Source organism: Pinus tabuliformis, chromosome 3_1 (assembly GCF_031772625.1).
Source record: "Pinus tabuliformis cultivar Carrire ecotype Pingquan chromosome 3_1, CPIR1, whole genome shotgun sequence".
Taxonomy (NCBI): Eukaryota; Viridiplantae; Streptophyta; class Pinopsida; order Pinales; family Pinaceae; genus Pinus; species Pinus tabuliformis.
The window spans coordinates 474,898,408-474,913,124 of NC_142301.1; the positions used below are offsets into that span (position 1 = coordinate 474,898,408).

Consider the following 14,717-nt stretch of genomic DNA (forward strand, 5'->3'; position numbering starts at 1 on the left):
ATGTACTAAAGTTGAGTTTAGAAATCAAGAATTTCCACCATTTGAACTTAAAAGTAATTTAATTATAGATTTGAAGATATAGTCCATTATCACAACTTGAGATGGCTAAGCTTTTCTCTACTCTACTTGAGCTTATACATTTCAAATTTGGGAATTATTGATTGCAAATGAGTTTATTTGATATAGCAAGGCCTATATGGATGCAAATTTCATTGAAGAAGTCTACACTAAAGACCTTAATTGATTTTGTTGCATATATTCTTGAAGAAATCCTTGAAACCCTCTCATATATCTCCTCCTTATTTCATTTTTATGTCTTTAAATTTTAATTTTAAATTCAAACATACAATAGAGCATGAACAATGTTTGGCTATTTTTTTTATCATTGTAAATTATAACCAACCTCATAGGCTAACATGAGGCTCTTAGGATTTATTAAGTCAACTTCATGACTTCACCAAACATGTAGATATTTTGTTGTCCAAATTTAACTACCAAGAATTTTATATTTGTTAAGTTCATGAATGCACAATATGATGTGGTTTGCAACTTATTTTTATATATTTTTGAAAGTAAGCCTACTAGGTATTTTAAGTTTTTAGTTCGGTTTATTACTAGTTAGAATAATTTTGAAACAACATTTAAAATTAAATTTGGTTATAAATGAATTATCTTAACAATCTAAGTATTAGAGTCATCTAAAATGAAAATGGAAAACAGGTAGGGTTTGAATCAATATAAATTGCATAAGTACAATTCAACATCACAATTTTATCATTTTTCATTGTCATATTCATGAAACTACCTTGGATGAAACATTTGAGATTCAAAAGGTGAAAAAGGATATAGTGAACATACAAGTAAATATTGGTATTGAAGATAATAATAATTCATTTATAATGAACTTAGGGAGGATAATATGGGGGTGCTTAGAAAAGTAATGAGCCTAGTGCAAAGACTTATTAGACAACTTATCTCTTGTAACAATAAATAGATTAACCACCACTGTTGTCTCAATGATGTCTCTCTTTCTATTTTGTGATTGCATGTTATCCTCACAGGGGAGGTTTCCTTGGCAAAGCTTAGAGGTTAGATGACTACGGCTTTAAGCTAAATGGCTCTCAAAGGATCTTGTAAATAAATCATCTAGAAAATTCTTCAATAAAAGAGGGCTCAAGGGTGATTGGAGTCTAATGGTTATGGGAGAAGGTAATGACAAAGCTTTGGATAATAAGATGAGAGTTACAAAGGTTCAAGCACACTTTCCAACAACAATTTTTTTCCAATAAAACAATTAATAATTCCCAAACCTGCCATTACTAGGTTTATGATTAGGAATCAATAAAAGCAGTGGAGAGCTCATATGCAATAAGGATAGCATTTGTGATACACAGGTTGTGATTACAGGCAAAAATAGTGTCTCCTCCAAATATGATGGTATCCAATATTTTCCAAATAGTAGTGGTTCTGCCTCTAACAAAAATCCATCCAATGGTGGTCAACTTGTTTACAGAGGTGCTCTCTTTAAAACTCTATTGAAGGTAGAAACTAAAAATGAAACCTAAACATCATTTCCTAACATCTCGAAGCTCTATATCAAAGAGAAGGCAAAATGACACCTTAGAAGTGCCAAAATGTATAACTTTTGTATATTACCATATCCATCTCAAACTCAAATGTGACAATCAAACTGATAATTATAAGAGCACATTAAATCTACTTCAACAATAAAAGTAAATAAGATGCAACTAAAGTCTGATTCTTAAATAATTTCCAATTTGATATTCACGTAATAGAGCACATCATCTGTATTTCCCAAAAATAGGATAGGCACCTTAATCTCTGATGCCCCAAGTACAAAAATCATAACTCTTTAAACCATAGGATTGTGTTGCTTCTAGAACCTCCCATAAGAGGTAAGCCAAAAACATCAAGCATTGAAACCCTGAATTGATTCCCAAAAATAGGGTAGGCACCTTAATCTTTGATGCCCCATGTACAAAAATCATAACTCTTTAAACCATAGGATTGTGTTGCTTCTAGAACCTCCCATAAGAGGTAAGCCAAAAACTTCAAGCATTGAAACCCTGAATTGATTCCCAAAAATAGGGTAGGCACCTTAATCTTTGATGCCCCATGTACAAAAATCATAACTCTTTAAACCATAGGATTGTGTTGCTTCCAGAACCTCCCATAAGAGGTAAGCCAAAAGCATCAAGCATCGAAACCTTAAATTGACTTATTCAATTGTGACAACCTGATTGCTAAGCTTGAACCTCATAACCTGCTCAAAGAATGTCTGTAGTTTCTTGGTAGTTCTTCATTTCGGAAATTCGTATAATCAATTCTTTTAGTTTTGGGTTGTATTTGACCAAGGACATTAATGTCATCATTCTATGTTCAACATTCAAAGGAGACCTCACTGTAATCAAATTCTTTTCCAGACAAGGTATCTTGAACAAGGAGTCCAACTGCAAGATAAAAAATACAATTATTTTAGAAGAAAAAATTAATATAAATATTTCATTAAGCTTTCTATTTTTCCAACAAAAACACTAACCAAAATATAAAATGCAAAGATAGCAACCAACATTCCAAACAATATGTTATAATTTAGAGATGAACAAGCTTACTTGTGCCAAGTTGTTTCTTTGTGACAGCCCAACAAATGTGGTACCATGTACTTCAAAATTGGTTAATCTTGAATGGCTATTGAAAAAATAAAAAAAGTCCATCTCATTTACTTTGCCCGGAAAATAAAACAATTTGAAATATTACAAAAGCAAAATAAGTGAGAAATCAAAATAAAAACACGCATTTAAAAGAAAACGAAATGAAACAAAAGAACCAAAAGAAAATATGTAAGAGTGTATAAAAACATAATCTATAAACCTGAATTGTTTGCTATTGAAAGTCACATTAAGGAGTGAATTCCCTTTATACAAATCCAAGTAGCTCTTTGTACTTCAAAGGATTGAAGTTTGGGAGCAGTTATGTTGACAAAGCAATCACCTATACCATAAAAATCCAATATGCACTGCACTAGAAGCTGTAAATCAATGATCACAACTTTGACACCATCACAGCCTAGCAAAGCCAAACACTTTAGCACTGAACATGCATGAATGATACTAGATTAAAAAAAATCACGTGTACAAATACCAACAACTTCCATTGTATGAAGGCTCGTGAAAGGGCTCCAATTTGGTGCTTGTGATAGATGAACACCCCGTAACCTGAGGCTTTCAAGATGAGGCAAGGAATAAATGTAATCAACCTTAGTGGGAAAATTAGGGAAAATTAGGTACAAGACCTTTTACTACAAGATTATCTAGTGGAAGTTCCAAGTGATTCAATGAATTGCATGTGTGACAACCAAGCTCGTATGCTATTCCCAGAAAAATGGCAATAAACAAATAGCCCTTCCAAAGCAGATGTTGAAAATACAATGCGGCTTACAACAACATCTGACACAATCAATCTCTCATCACAAACACTTCTTGAAAAATAAAGGCTGCGAATGTTTCTCATTGCCTTTCTCCATTTTTTCCCAACACAACAACACATGGCCACATCTCTAGCATTCTTGACAAATGAGAGCATATGTTGCGCTACTGCATCAGGGCAACACATACATAATCCCCCTCAAAGAATCATCATCGATATCCATGTTGTCAGTCATTGCAAAGGTTGTTTTTTTCTCACAGACACCTCTCAGGAATCTGATAATAACCCAACAATGTCAACCTCCTAAAAACCAGTCCTTGGATTTGTACTATGGAAAATTTTCTCTTCAGGCCTTTTTATGAAATACTATTGAATTTCAAAGCTACTATTAATGAAGACTCTTTTTTCATGTATATAGAGAAAGGAAAATGTTGGCAGATCCCCTCTCTAAAGATGGTCTACCCATGGCTCCAGGAGTCTCCTTTTCCATGTATATAAAGAAAGGAACATGTTGGCAGACCCCCTCTCTAAAGATGGTCCACAGACTCCAGGAACTTGGCATTGGTGGGACCATCAGAAAGGTTTCCTTGCTGAAGCCTTTTTTTTTTTTTTTTTTTCTCTCTGATCTTCAAGTCTGAGCTGGTGCTGTGTCTAAAGATGGCTCCATGACCTTGCCATTGGTGGGACCATCAAGAAGGTTTCCTTGCTGAACATGATCCTGGGATTTTTTCCTGATCATCAAGTTTGAGCTGGTGCCATGATTACTTGTTGCCGTTTGCTTGTAGATATGAAATGGTTTATGGATGATTTGGTTACTAATTTGGTTAAATGACAATCACTTTACCCAAAACGCAAAATTCACAAAAGGAACAAAACAATTTGCAGGTACAACTTTATAATAATAATTTTGCTAAAAAAAGACTCGAGATGTGAACCTCAACTAAAGTTTGAAGACGATAAATAGGATACCTAGAATCCAGAACATAAATCCCAATTTCTTAGAGGGCTATATTTCACCATAGCACTAATGTTGAAAATTCAAAGCTTTCAGCATATGTGATGCAATCTGCGATACAAGTAACCGTTAAATGATTTCACAATAAGATGCAGAAAATTTACCATGCCACTGACATCCAACTTGTTGGAGAAAGATCAACGCTTCTTAAAGAAACCAATTATGGAAATCCACGTGTTAATTGATTGACCTGCAGGAGCAAAGTACAACTAAATGAGAATAAAAAGAATTTTATGCCGAAAGGAACCGAAGAAGAATCCAACTAAGAGATCTACTCGAACATTAACTTCTAAGATCTTAAACAATAAATTCAATATCTTTCTTCACACTTGTCTTGCCTCGAAAATTCACTGAAATGTTTTCAGAAGGCTTTACAATAGATAAACAAAGGAATCATAGAAATCAGTGAAGGATTTTCTCCTCAGGTAACAGAGCATCTACCTTTTCCATTAGAGGGACTCTTCCATAAGGCAACGCTCGCTCAAAATACTGGAAACACAGGTGCCCAAGTCGATCTTGTAGATTCCATAAATGATCAGGATAGGCCCCAGAATCTTCGGAGACAACATCCCATGCTCCTACTCTTTCACTGGAATTGCAGGATTCACTTTTGAAGCTTAAATATCTTTCAGTACCATGTCCACTTTCACTATCACTGCTCGAATCCTCCAGAGATCTCCGAGGCTGAAATACTCTGCAGTCTCTGCTTCGGAGGGCTACCACCACTTGTTCAATGCAGAATCTAGAAGAGATGCTTTTTTATCAAAGTGTCGTTAGAAAATCAAACAATCAAACCACTAAAAGAAATTAAAGGTAGAAAAAAAGAATCTAGTATTACCTGCGAGGGACTAAGATGCTATTTCACAACATGGTACGACCGAAACATGTGACATTACTGATTATTACGCACTTTTCCCTCAAAATCCCCTAACCCCAACCCCAAAAAGTGGAATCGAACCTTGGTGGGTTCTCGCTTCGCATTCTACTGCTTTCATCACTAAACATCACGATCCCATTGATTATATGGGCTAAATTTTGATAAATGACTCTTAAAATGGTAAATAAAAGCGATTGATTTTCTCAAAATTAGATTGCAGATAAAAGGCTCTGCAAACTAAAGGTTAAGACAAAAATTACATGGCAAATAATGCCGATTAATTTTCACAAAATTAGATTGCAGATAAAAGGCTCTTGGTTGCATAGATAAACCCTTACTTTAATAATTTATCTGCATCAGATAAGAGAGTATGCTCAAAAGCATGATGAGCCTTACCTTGGACAAACACTGAATTGGCATGATTGGTGTAGTGCGTTCCAAAAATCACTCCAGGTTTGTTTGCAACGAAGCTCTCGTATGAGAGGTAGGGATTTCATAAGCTGAACAATTAGACATGTTGTACGCAATCTGGTATTGGGATCGAAGAACCCCAAAAACCAATTTCTCCCACCAAATAAATCAAAGCTGCAAGCCCCGCAACACACAATTTATTTCTAACCCTCAACCACCACTGATGAAAGATTCAAAGCCCCTTCTTTCACAACAACAGTATTCTACAGCATTACTGATACAGAAACTGAAAACCCCAAATTTGAAGAACGCGGAAAGTGCAGAGTTCAGTGTGTTGGAGTAGTCTGACATGGTCAATTCTGTTGCATACTTACCATTCAAGCTATGCGCAAGGAGGTCGGCGAGGTTTGGAGAAGGGAGGTGCCGAGTCGAGGAGGAAGGTGAGTGAGCAGCCCGCAGGATCGCAATTCCTCGTTTCGAATTGGAAATGGCAATAACTCTCCGCGGCTGCAATTCCAGCTCCGATCCGATCTGTCAGTTGGATGTCAGGATTGCCAGCGCCGATCGGATTTTCTGTTAGGGAATGTCAAGATTGCCAGGGGAGGGTGGCGGAGGGATTGACGGCGGCCGGAGCTGGACAATTTTCCGGACAGTGATGGAAACCGGGCCATTCCTCCGCCTAGGTAGACTACTCCGTTCTAATATATAAAACCCAACACAGACACCGTACCTCTCGGAATTAGAGTTCCGGGGCAGAGTATCCTATGCGAATCCATCCCACCTATCTGACAGGCCAATAGCCATACGTAGCCAAATTATTTTATCATCATGGGAGGCCCATAGCCCGCAATAAACATTAAACATGCTCACTTCGGCGTTGACTCTGAAGTGCTCTGCATTCCCAGTCGATACCCATCACAGAATTCATACGCTTAATTATAGCCTGTCTCTCAGAATTCATACGCGTAAATATAGCCAGTCCACCATCGTCAGTTTCGGCAATCCCAGGAGGACAGGGCAGCTCAAGCATCGGATCACGATGGCGGACAGCAATTCAGCACAAACACAAAATCCATCTTCAGGTGTGTATTTTGCTCACTTTAATCAGGGCATTAGTGATACTCAGGTGTTCTGGGACGTTAAAACAGAATTTGAATGTATTTTAGGGATTTTGAGGATATTTTTATCAACCGGGGACCTGGTGCGACAACAGTAGCAATGACTATAATCAGGGCATTTTAAACTAGTGGTGCTCCGGTGTCCTAGGACATTAAAACAGAATTTGAATGCATTTTTAGGGATTTTGAGAATATTTTATCAAATGGGTACCTGGTGCGGCAATACGAGCAGTGATTATTATTTATGAAATCAGTTTGAATAATGTGTTTGCAAAATGGATAAGTTAGCGTCTGCTTGTACGCTGTTGTATTAGTTCTAGAAGCTCTTCAGAATAATTTTTTATTATTGTTTCTTCAGTGGAACTAAGTAGCTCCCGATGACTCAATTTTGAAAGCAATCACTGGTTTTTCTTAAAAACGAAAATGTAGGCAGCCATAATTAGTGTTAAAAGACATGTAAAGTGAACTGACAAGATTCAGAGGAATCCCATAACCCTGAAGAGAAGCATCACATATGAATTAACGATGGATCATTCATAAAATAACCAAAATAAGGCGTATTCATCATATTAGTATAGCCTTATCAAATGCCTTAAATACCCTATGTTCACATGTTTCATGGGTATGTTTGGGTGCGGGTATGATAAGGATGAAAACCCCTTCGAGGAAAGGTACTGGTATTCTCCTTTGTACGTACATCAGCATGGGTATGACGGGTACGGGTACGCTCTTGGGGGAATAGAAGTACCCATGCGACCATGATTTGCACATGTCTAAATAAGAGGTGCAATGCACACCGTAGTCAGATACCTGCGTAAATTCATCACTGGATGCCTTAAATAGAGAGGGTATATATATCCTGTTTACTGGAACAAGTGTGGAATATGGGCTCACCATTCTATCACAGATGGAGGATCGGTCTCGCGACTTCCTGTGAGTAAAAAATTATTAAATGGTTGAAAAAAGTTTTGCATAACATTGAAGAAGCTTTCTGCTTCGAGTTTAGTAAAAGATGAAAATGTAATGTTCCATCAAGTTTCTTTTGGGATGTGGGGACATGGGAGTAGGGAAACACATTTATGTAATATGCAGAGGAGCTTCAAAATTACAAGGAGGATGCCAGGAACTTCATTACATCGGAATTTATTTTGAATATAAAAAATTTAAATAAAAAATTATTAAAATTTTATAATTTTATATAAAATAATGTAATATAATAATTAATAAATTATAAATTAGTTATAGATTATTATTATTGTATTTTTTTTATTATGTTTAGAAAATTAAAAAACTAAAAGAAAGAATTGTTTTTTCAAGTTTAGAGGTAAATTTATGTTTTTCTATGTATAATGTATTAAAAATTATGAGAGAAGCTCAACAATCAACACTATTAATTTTGAGGTACATAAAAGGTTTGGTGATTTTGATTAAACATTAATTCTGTACCCTCATACATAATAGAATCCAGTGGAAATTCTGTAATCTGGTCAATCTTGAAATCTTAAAAACTATTAATTTTGTTAAATTTTGAATTGGATATGAAATTCTTACTTTCTCCATGTCTGATGAAGTTGGAACAACTCTCAAACATCCTGAAACAATCAAATAGAAGTTAACATTTGTATTTTCTTTTTCTATCATTTACCATACTTCTTTATTTTTCTTTTTTTGTCCTTTTACTTTAATATTACTAGTGATTATCAAAAGTTAAAAACAGTGGATTTTGGTAAAAAGAAAACATGAAAGCATCTCATTTTTTAAGAGAATGTTACCAAATGTGTTTCCCTATATCCCAAAAAGGATGTGAGAAGATGTCCTCCTTAGAGTACCCATGTCTTGATAAAATGAATAACACATTCCGTATCATTTGGAACACATCCCCATGTAAAAATAAGGAATTGACGCTAATCACTTAGTGTCAAAATAAGGAATTGACGCTAATCACTTAGTGTCATCATACAAAGTAAAAGTCAACCAATCTTAAGAGTTGCTTGTCTAGAACTAGATTGAACCAATAGGAAGCAAAATATCTTTAGAAACTTTGTTACCGAGCAAAATATCTTTAGAAGCTTTGTTACACATGTTTGCTTGCAAAAAACTTGTGGTCTTTTTTTTTCGCAAATGCCGTTCTCCCCATCCCAATTTTTTATGCTATGATGTTTGGTAAGAGCTCATCTTAGGCATGCATAAAATTAAGTAATTCCTTCTCTTATGAAGAACCATTAACACCGTTTATTTCAATTTCCTTTGACATAAGCTATGAGTTGAGGGTGTTTATTTTGCCAAAGTCATTTAGGATTTGCACTTAGCCCTAAATACGGTTGTGTGCGTTGGCATGCATCCACAAACGAGTGTAAGTATAAGCATATCACTTGGTAGGAATTCAGCCTTAGTGTGGGTTATATGAGATACTACTTTCACGAACCATACCAGTCATGTAAACTTCTTGAATTTTTTATGAAGCCCAAGTATTGGACAGACCCTTATTAGGGGTCCCTTCAGCAATGGAGTTCTAGCTTAGTGCTATAGTTAGCCTAGTGGTTGGGGACATCTCGAAGGAGAAGACCTTTCTAGTAGGATTTGCGAGCTGGTATACTATTCTATACTAGAATTGGCTGTTGTAGTCGCTAGACTCCAATCTCATTCTAGACTCCAATCTCATTCTGTAGTCCAAGGTGCATAACTTTGAGGGAGTCGTGATCACAATCCGGCATGTGGAATCTAAGCAACGCCAAGGTAAGCCTCGCGACAACAACCAATCGCAAACTTCATCCAAAAGATCTCTTTTTTTTTATTTATTTATAAAAAAAACCGAAAAAAATATAATAATAAGTTCCTAGCTTGTCTTTCAATTTCTATCTTTTAGCTAGTAGATATTGGGGTTTTTATGTAGTAGATTTAACTTATAGGCCAAGATAGTATACCCTCTTATTTTCTGTAATAATATTTTATATTTCAAGGTATTAGAAGCATTTTGCAGATTTGCAGTTTGCGACGGCCATACATTTAGTTTATCTAGCAAAAGTTTACATGAGGGGCTTATTCGAGTAAGTACTTTAATTAACTTGAAATTATTTGAATTAATTTTTTTTAATTTGTTTCAGATTTAATTTGGTTTAGAGACTTATTTTACAGCTCAGTGTAAAGATGTCTGTTCCTCATCAAAGTTGAAATTTTGCTCATGTCAGCCAAAATAAAAATTTAAAAAATCTAAAAGTAAAAATATTAAATAACTATACAAAATAGTTAAATTATGTCGGCTCATAACAAAATTTGCACGTAAAGAAATTGGATCCCTCTTAGCTCATGTTAGATCCATATTTAAAATAAATCTTTAGATATCATATCAGAAGTGTTTCTAGATTAGAAATATATATTTTCCAGTTGTCTTAGTGTAAAGTTTCTTCCCAGATATTTTTTTTGGTTTTAACTCTAGGTTAATTTGACCCCTGTTTTTTGCAAGCGGTTTCTAAATTGCTGAAAACTTGAAGATAATTGTAGATCTAAGTATTGGGTGATTTTCATAGATATTAACTTGTTGCCCAAACATTTCCACCCATAAATCCATTAATTTAGTGTGTTTCCAGTTCCACACTTGTGGGTGGCCCCAAAGGGGCATTTTGCTTGCAATTTTTTGTGTGTTTTCTACTCTTGCAGGTCTGAAACTGTAGGACAATGACCCAATCATCCATTGATAGCCACTTACCGAGAAGTAACTCGAGGAAAACCATTTCCAAATTGGTAAGAACATCTATCACTCAACTCTGTATTATTTCGAGAGTTATTTCTTGAGGTTAGAGTGATCTTCTACTTGCTGGTATGTGTTATTTCTGTGTTTAATTTCACTTATAGATCAGTAAAATTGATATAATTAGCTCTTACTTTCACCTAGACATCATAGTTAGGCACCGGTCTACTCATCTTGTGTGAAGTGTTTTAAGTATATAGTAGGGAAGCCTCACATAGCCATTTGTAGGAGTTACACTTAAAAAGTGGGGACTTGTGCCGAGGTGATAGTGGGCACTTGTCCCGTGTGGTACTACCTAGCAGTGTTGATAATATCGGTATCGGGAAAATATCGGCGAGGGTCCAGAAAATATCTTATCGGCAATATCGGCGAAAGTATCGGCAAAATATCGGCAAATATCGGCAAGCATAAAAAATGCATAATATATTCATTTTTTTCAGATTTTTAAACATATAAAGCAATAACAACATGAAATAAACACATTGGCACATAAATATGAAGAAAACACTGATATATATCATGTCAAATAGAAATGATAAGTATGTGATAACACTGAAAACTTTTTACGGTGCTTCTTACATCCAGTATGTCTTGTGTTGACCCCTTTTATTGGACTGCCATTAACTTCAAGAGAGTCTGCTATTGTGATCAGGTTTTCTTTGGGGTCTTTATGATGAGTCTTTGACCAAGTTCCTCAATATTAAACTGGCATAACAATAACAGCACTTTTATCATGTAATGGATGTACAACTTGTTATACATGAAGATACATGAATTCATAATCTGTTTACTAACTTGGTAACTCAGATCTGGACATAAGCTGTGCCTTCTTTTGCATATATTACCAGTAGATACTCGGCATATCCTTTCATTTATTGGAGGTATATCAATGGAAATGATTTAAGTATCCTTGTTTTTCCCTTTTCATTTAATGTCGCTTTCCTCATAAGGATCAATGTCTACCCATATCTACAGGCACTAAGTTATATCCAATAACAATTAATATTCATGACTCCGTTGCTTTACTGTTAACCTATGTAGCAATGCATTTTAGTATTTACTATTTACCGATGATATCTTGCGAACTATATCTTTGTCTCGACTCCTGACATATGTTTTAAAAATTTAAAGTTTAAACTGTCATTTTATGCAAACAGCTTTCTTGTTATATGCGGCGTTGGTTGTATCAGCGACTATAGTTATCATTTTCCATTTTGTTCCATATTATGGTCCCACTCATATTATGGTATACATCGGTGTTTGTTCGCTTATGGGATCTCTCTCGGTATGTCTTGAATCTCGGAATTTTTTATGATGAAAAACGTGTTTATAACTTTATCCCATAAACGAGAACTTTCAATGGTCAAGCAGCGGTGGAGATACTAAACAACTACGAGGGAATAAAGTTGAAACTATATTACTTAATACTTATATGGTTTCTGTCTACAGTTCAGCTTCAAAAAACGAAATGTAACACTTGTCACTGGCAACGCAGACAGATAATGGACGTGCGGGCAGCCAAATAATGGACGGGCAGACAGATAATGGACGTGCGGGTTGGTGTCGGATTCAAACCTGTTCGTGGCAGCCAAACCCTCCTTCGCAGCGTCTCCAGCTCTCACAAAAACGAAATAAACGAAATGACGTGAAACAATGAACTGAAAAACCAATTTAAACAGGCCGCCAGCGATATTTTCTATCGTCTCGCGATATTTTAGAAAATATCGCCGAAATATCGCCAATCTCGCGAGAAATTGAAAACAGGCAAATATCGCGATTTTTCGGGGGCGATATTTCGGCTCGCCGAAAATATCGCGATATTTGCGAATATCGCCGATATTTCAGCGATATTATCAACACTGCTACCTAGTGCTTTGTGAGGACCTTGTTGAGACTGCTAAATCAGTTGACAATAAGACTAGGAATTTTATCTATAGTAAATACAATATGTGAGTGTGAAAGCAAGTTCTAAACCAATTGATAATAAGACTAGAAATTATATCTAGAGTAAATACAATATGAGAGTGTGAAAGCAAGTCCTAAATCAATATTGAAAGCAAAAAGATAAAGAAATATGTCTAGCAAAGAGTACAATCTCTAGCAAAGGTACAAGTACAACCATCCCTTAAAGCTAAAACAAATGAGAGGATGCCATGGCTTGCTAGCGTTGGAGCTTGTTGTTGAGGATGAGTGAGTGGGTTTGATATGTGGTCCTTATCGAAATTGTTGATGAATGATAATTGTGATGTCTGTCATGTAGTGGTTATGATGGAGAGATGCTAGTTGTCTAATCCTTGGTGGAGCACAAGAACGTGGTATACCAACACGTTTGACATCTAAGGTTATGGGAAAGAAATTCTTGATAGAAGGCTTGCTCCTCAAGTGACGTCGAGAGATGGGGTGCTAAGGGGGAGGAGTGGTGCTTGACTCTAGATCCACCTAGAGCTCGTTTGTTTGCCAAGTTGGTGGTGTGCATTTGTGTCCTAGAGTGGAAACACCTCATGGGTATTAAGGAGGTTAGTGGACCCGTAGGGTTGGTGGTGGAAAGTTAATGTGAGCTCACTCCGATTTGGAAGTTGATGTTTCTTGGATCTCTACTTGTTGTTTGTTCTATGTTTGGGCAAGACAATTGGGAAGTATAAGGTGATATTCTAGAAGTGAACTCAAAATCACTTCGCATATCTATACATATAAGGCACATGCTTTCAACCTATCAACATGCAAAACAAAATGAAAACTAGGCTCTATCCTAGTGTGAACATTCCGTAAATGGAATCCCTACTGCAACAACTGATTAAACTTCTCCTATTTGTTAATTATTGAAACAAATTATTTACTGCTTCCGACAACAAATATCAAAGCTAATACACTGCAGCCTACACCAATTAAATAATATGCCCAAAACAAGAACAAAACAATAGAGAAAGATACAACACAAATGACACGGTATTTTTTGGACAAATGTCCCCGGAAAAACCCAATGCGGGAAAATCGGTGCAGCAGATCTGAGGGTTTTTATTATTAAGCTAAAGTATTCTGAATACAATCTCTGGATACCCTCCTGACAATCTAGTTACAGAGAAAATCACTTAGCAAAAGAAACTGGTGAGATTGCCTCACTCTACACTGTAAGTCCCGGCTGATTCGGCGACTGAACTGCGAGTTCCCCAACTACTTCTGCGCTGACCCTGCGTGGGCTCCGCGTTAGCCTCTAAGTCACTGCGTCAGCTCAACTGAGAATCGATATGCCTTCAGAAGCCTTTTCCAGCCCTCCCAGCGCATAAATGTTAGCTCCCTCAGCGAATTCGGACCTCTGCGCTGGAAGCTGCTGCTCTGCTTTGCGTGGGGCCTGTGTGAGCCTTTCTTGGCTCTGTGTCACCCTCTCTGCCCTCTGTGCTGCCTCCTCTGTGTGTTTCTTTGCCTCTCTGCTGAGTATTCTTGGCTCTGGAGAAGATCCTCCAGCCAAACTTCCTCTACCCCTCTCTGTGCAAGCTCACTAATTCTCCTAGCAGCTGCTTTGCTTCAGAAAATCGAACTTCTGAACTCACTATGTGTCTGTTTCCAAGTGACCCTCAAGCCTCCTTAAAAAATCTCCTCGTTGACATTCAACGACCTAGATTAGAAGCTAATCATTGGCTAAGATCATTTCTGCTTAATCCTTGTCTTCTTTTAGAAGTTACACCCATAGTTAGATTAATACCCTTTAATTATTTTATTTTCCTAAGTTTAGACTTAGGGTCTCATTAAAAATAATTAATTATTTTAATAAAACTGTCTCTGGGTGGAATTTCCCAAAATGCTTTATGGGTTCTTTGGAATACATGTGCCCAAGCCTCCCTACAAAATTTGAGACTTAGAGCACATTCGATTCTACCATAAATCAACATCTAGTTCCACAAAATTAGAAATCCTTTCTTGTTCAATCTTTTCTCCTATATACTATAATTTTCATACATAATATAAACCAGTTAAATTTATCTATTTCTTAAGGATCCTAAAACCCTAAAACTCAGTGCTTTGGCTGACCACTTCGTTGGCGGTGATATGTGTTTTCAAGACAATTACTTGTTTGATGTTTGAACTAGTAAGAGTTGGAGTTGC

The 14,717-nt window shown here is 36.2% G+C and overlaps 1 protein-coding gene across 5 annotated transcripts in view; it reads left to right on the forward strand.

The window, feature by feature from the left end:
* The first annotated feature begins 6,481 nt into the window (after positions 1 to 6,481).
* Positions 6,482 to 14,717, forward strand: part of LOC149187843 (putative uncharacterized protein YDL057W) — a 383,231-nt gene continuing 374,995 nt past the window's right edge. For 3 of the 5 annotated variants that reach the window (XR_016255791.1, XR_016255792.1, XM_089411483.1), the window contains exon 1: positions 6,482 to 6,832. Coding sequence is in view for 3 of the 5 variants with exons in the window: in XM_089411483.1 (XP_089267609.1) it covers positions 6,613 to 6,832 (220 nt within the window). In the remaining 2 variants the exon portion in view is untranslated. The remainder of the gene's footprint in view (positions 6,833 to 14,717) is intronic. The other 2 variants (XM_089411482.1, XM_089411484.1) reach the window with 1 other exon arrangement.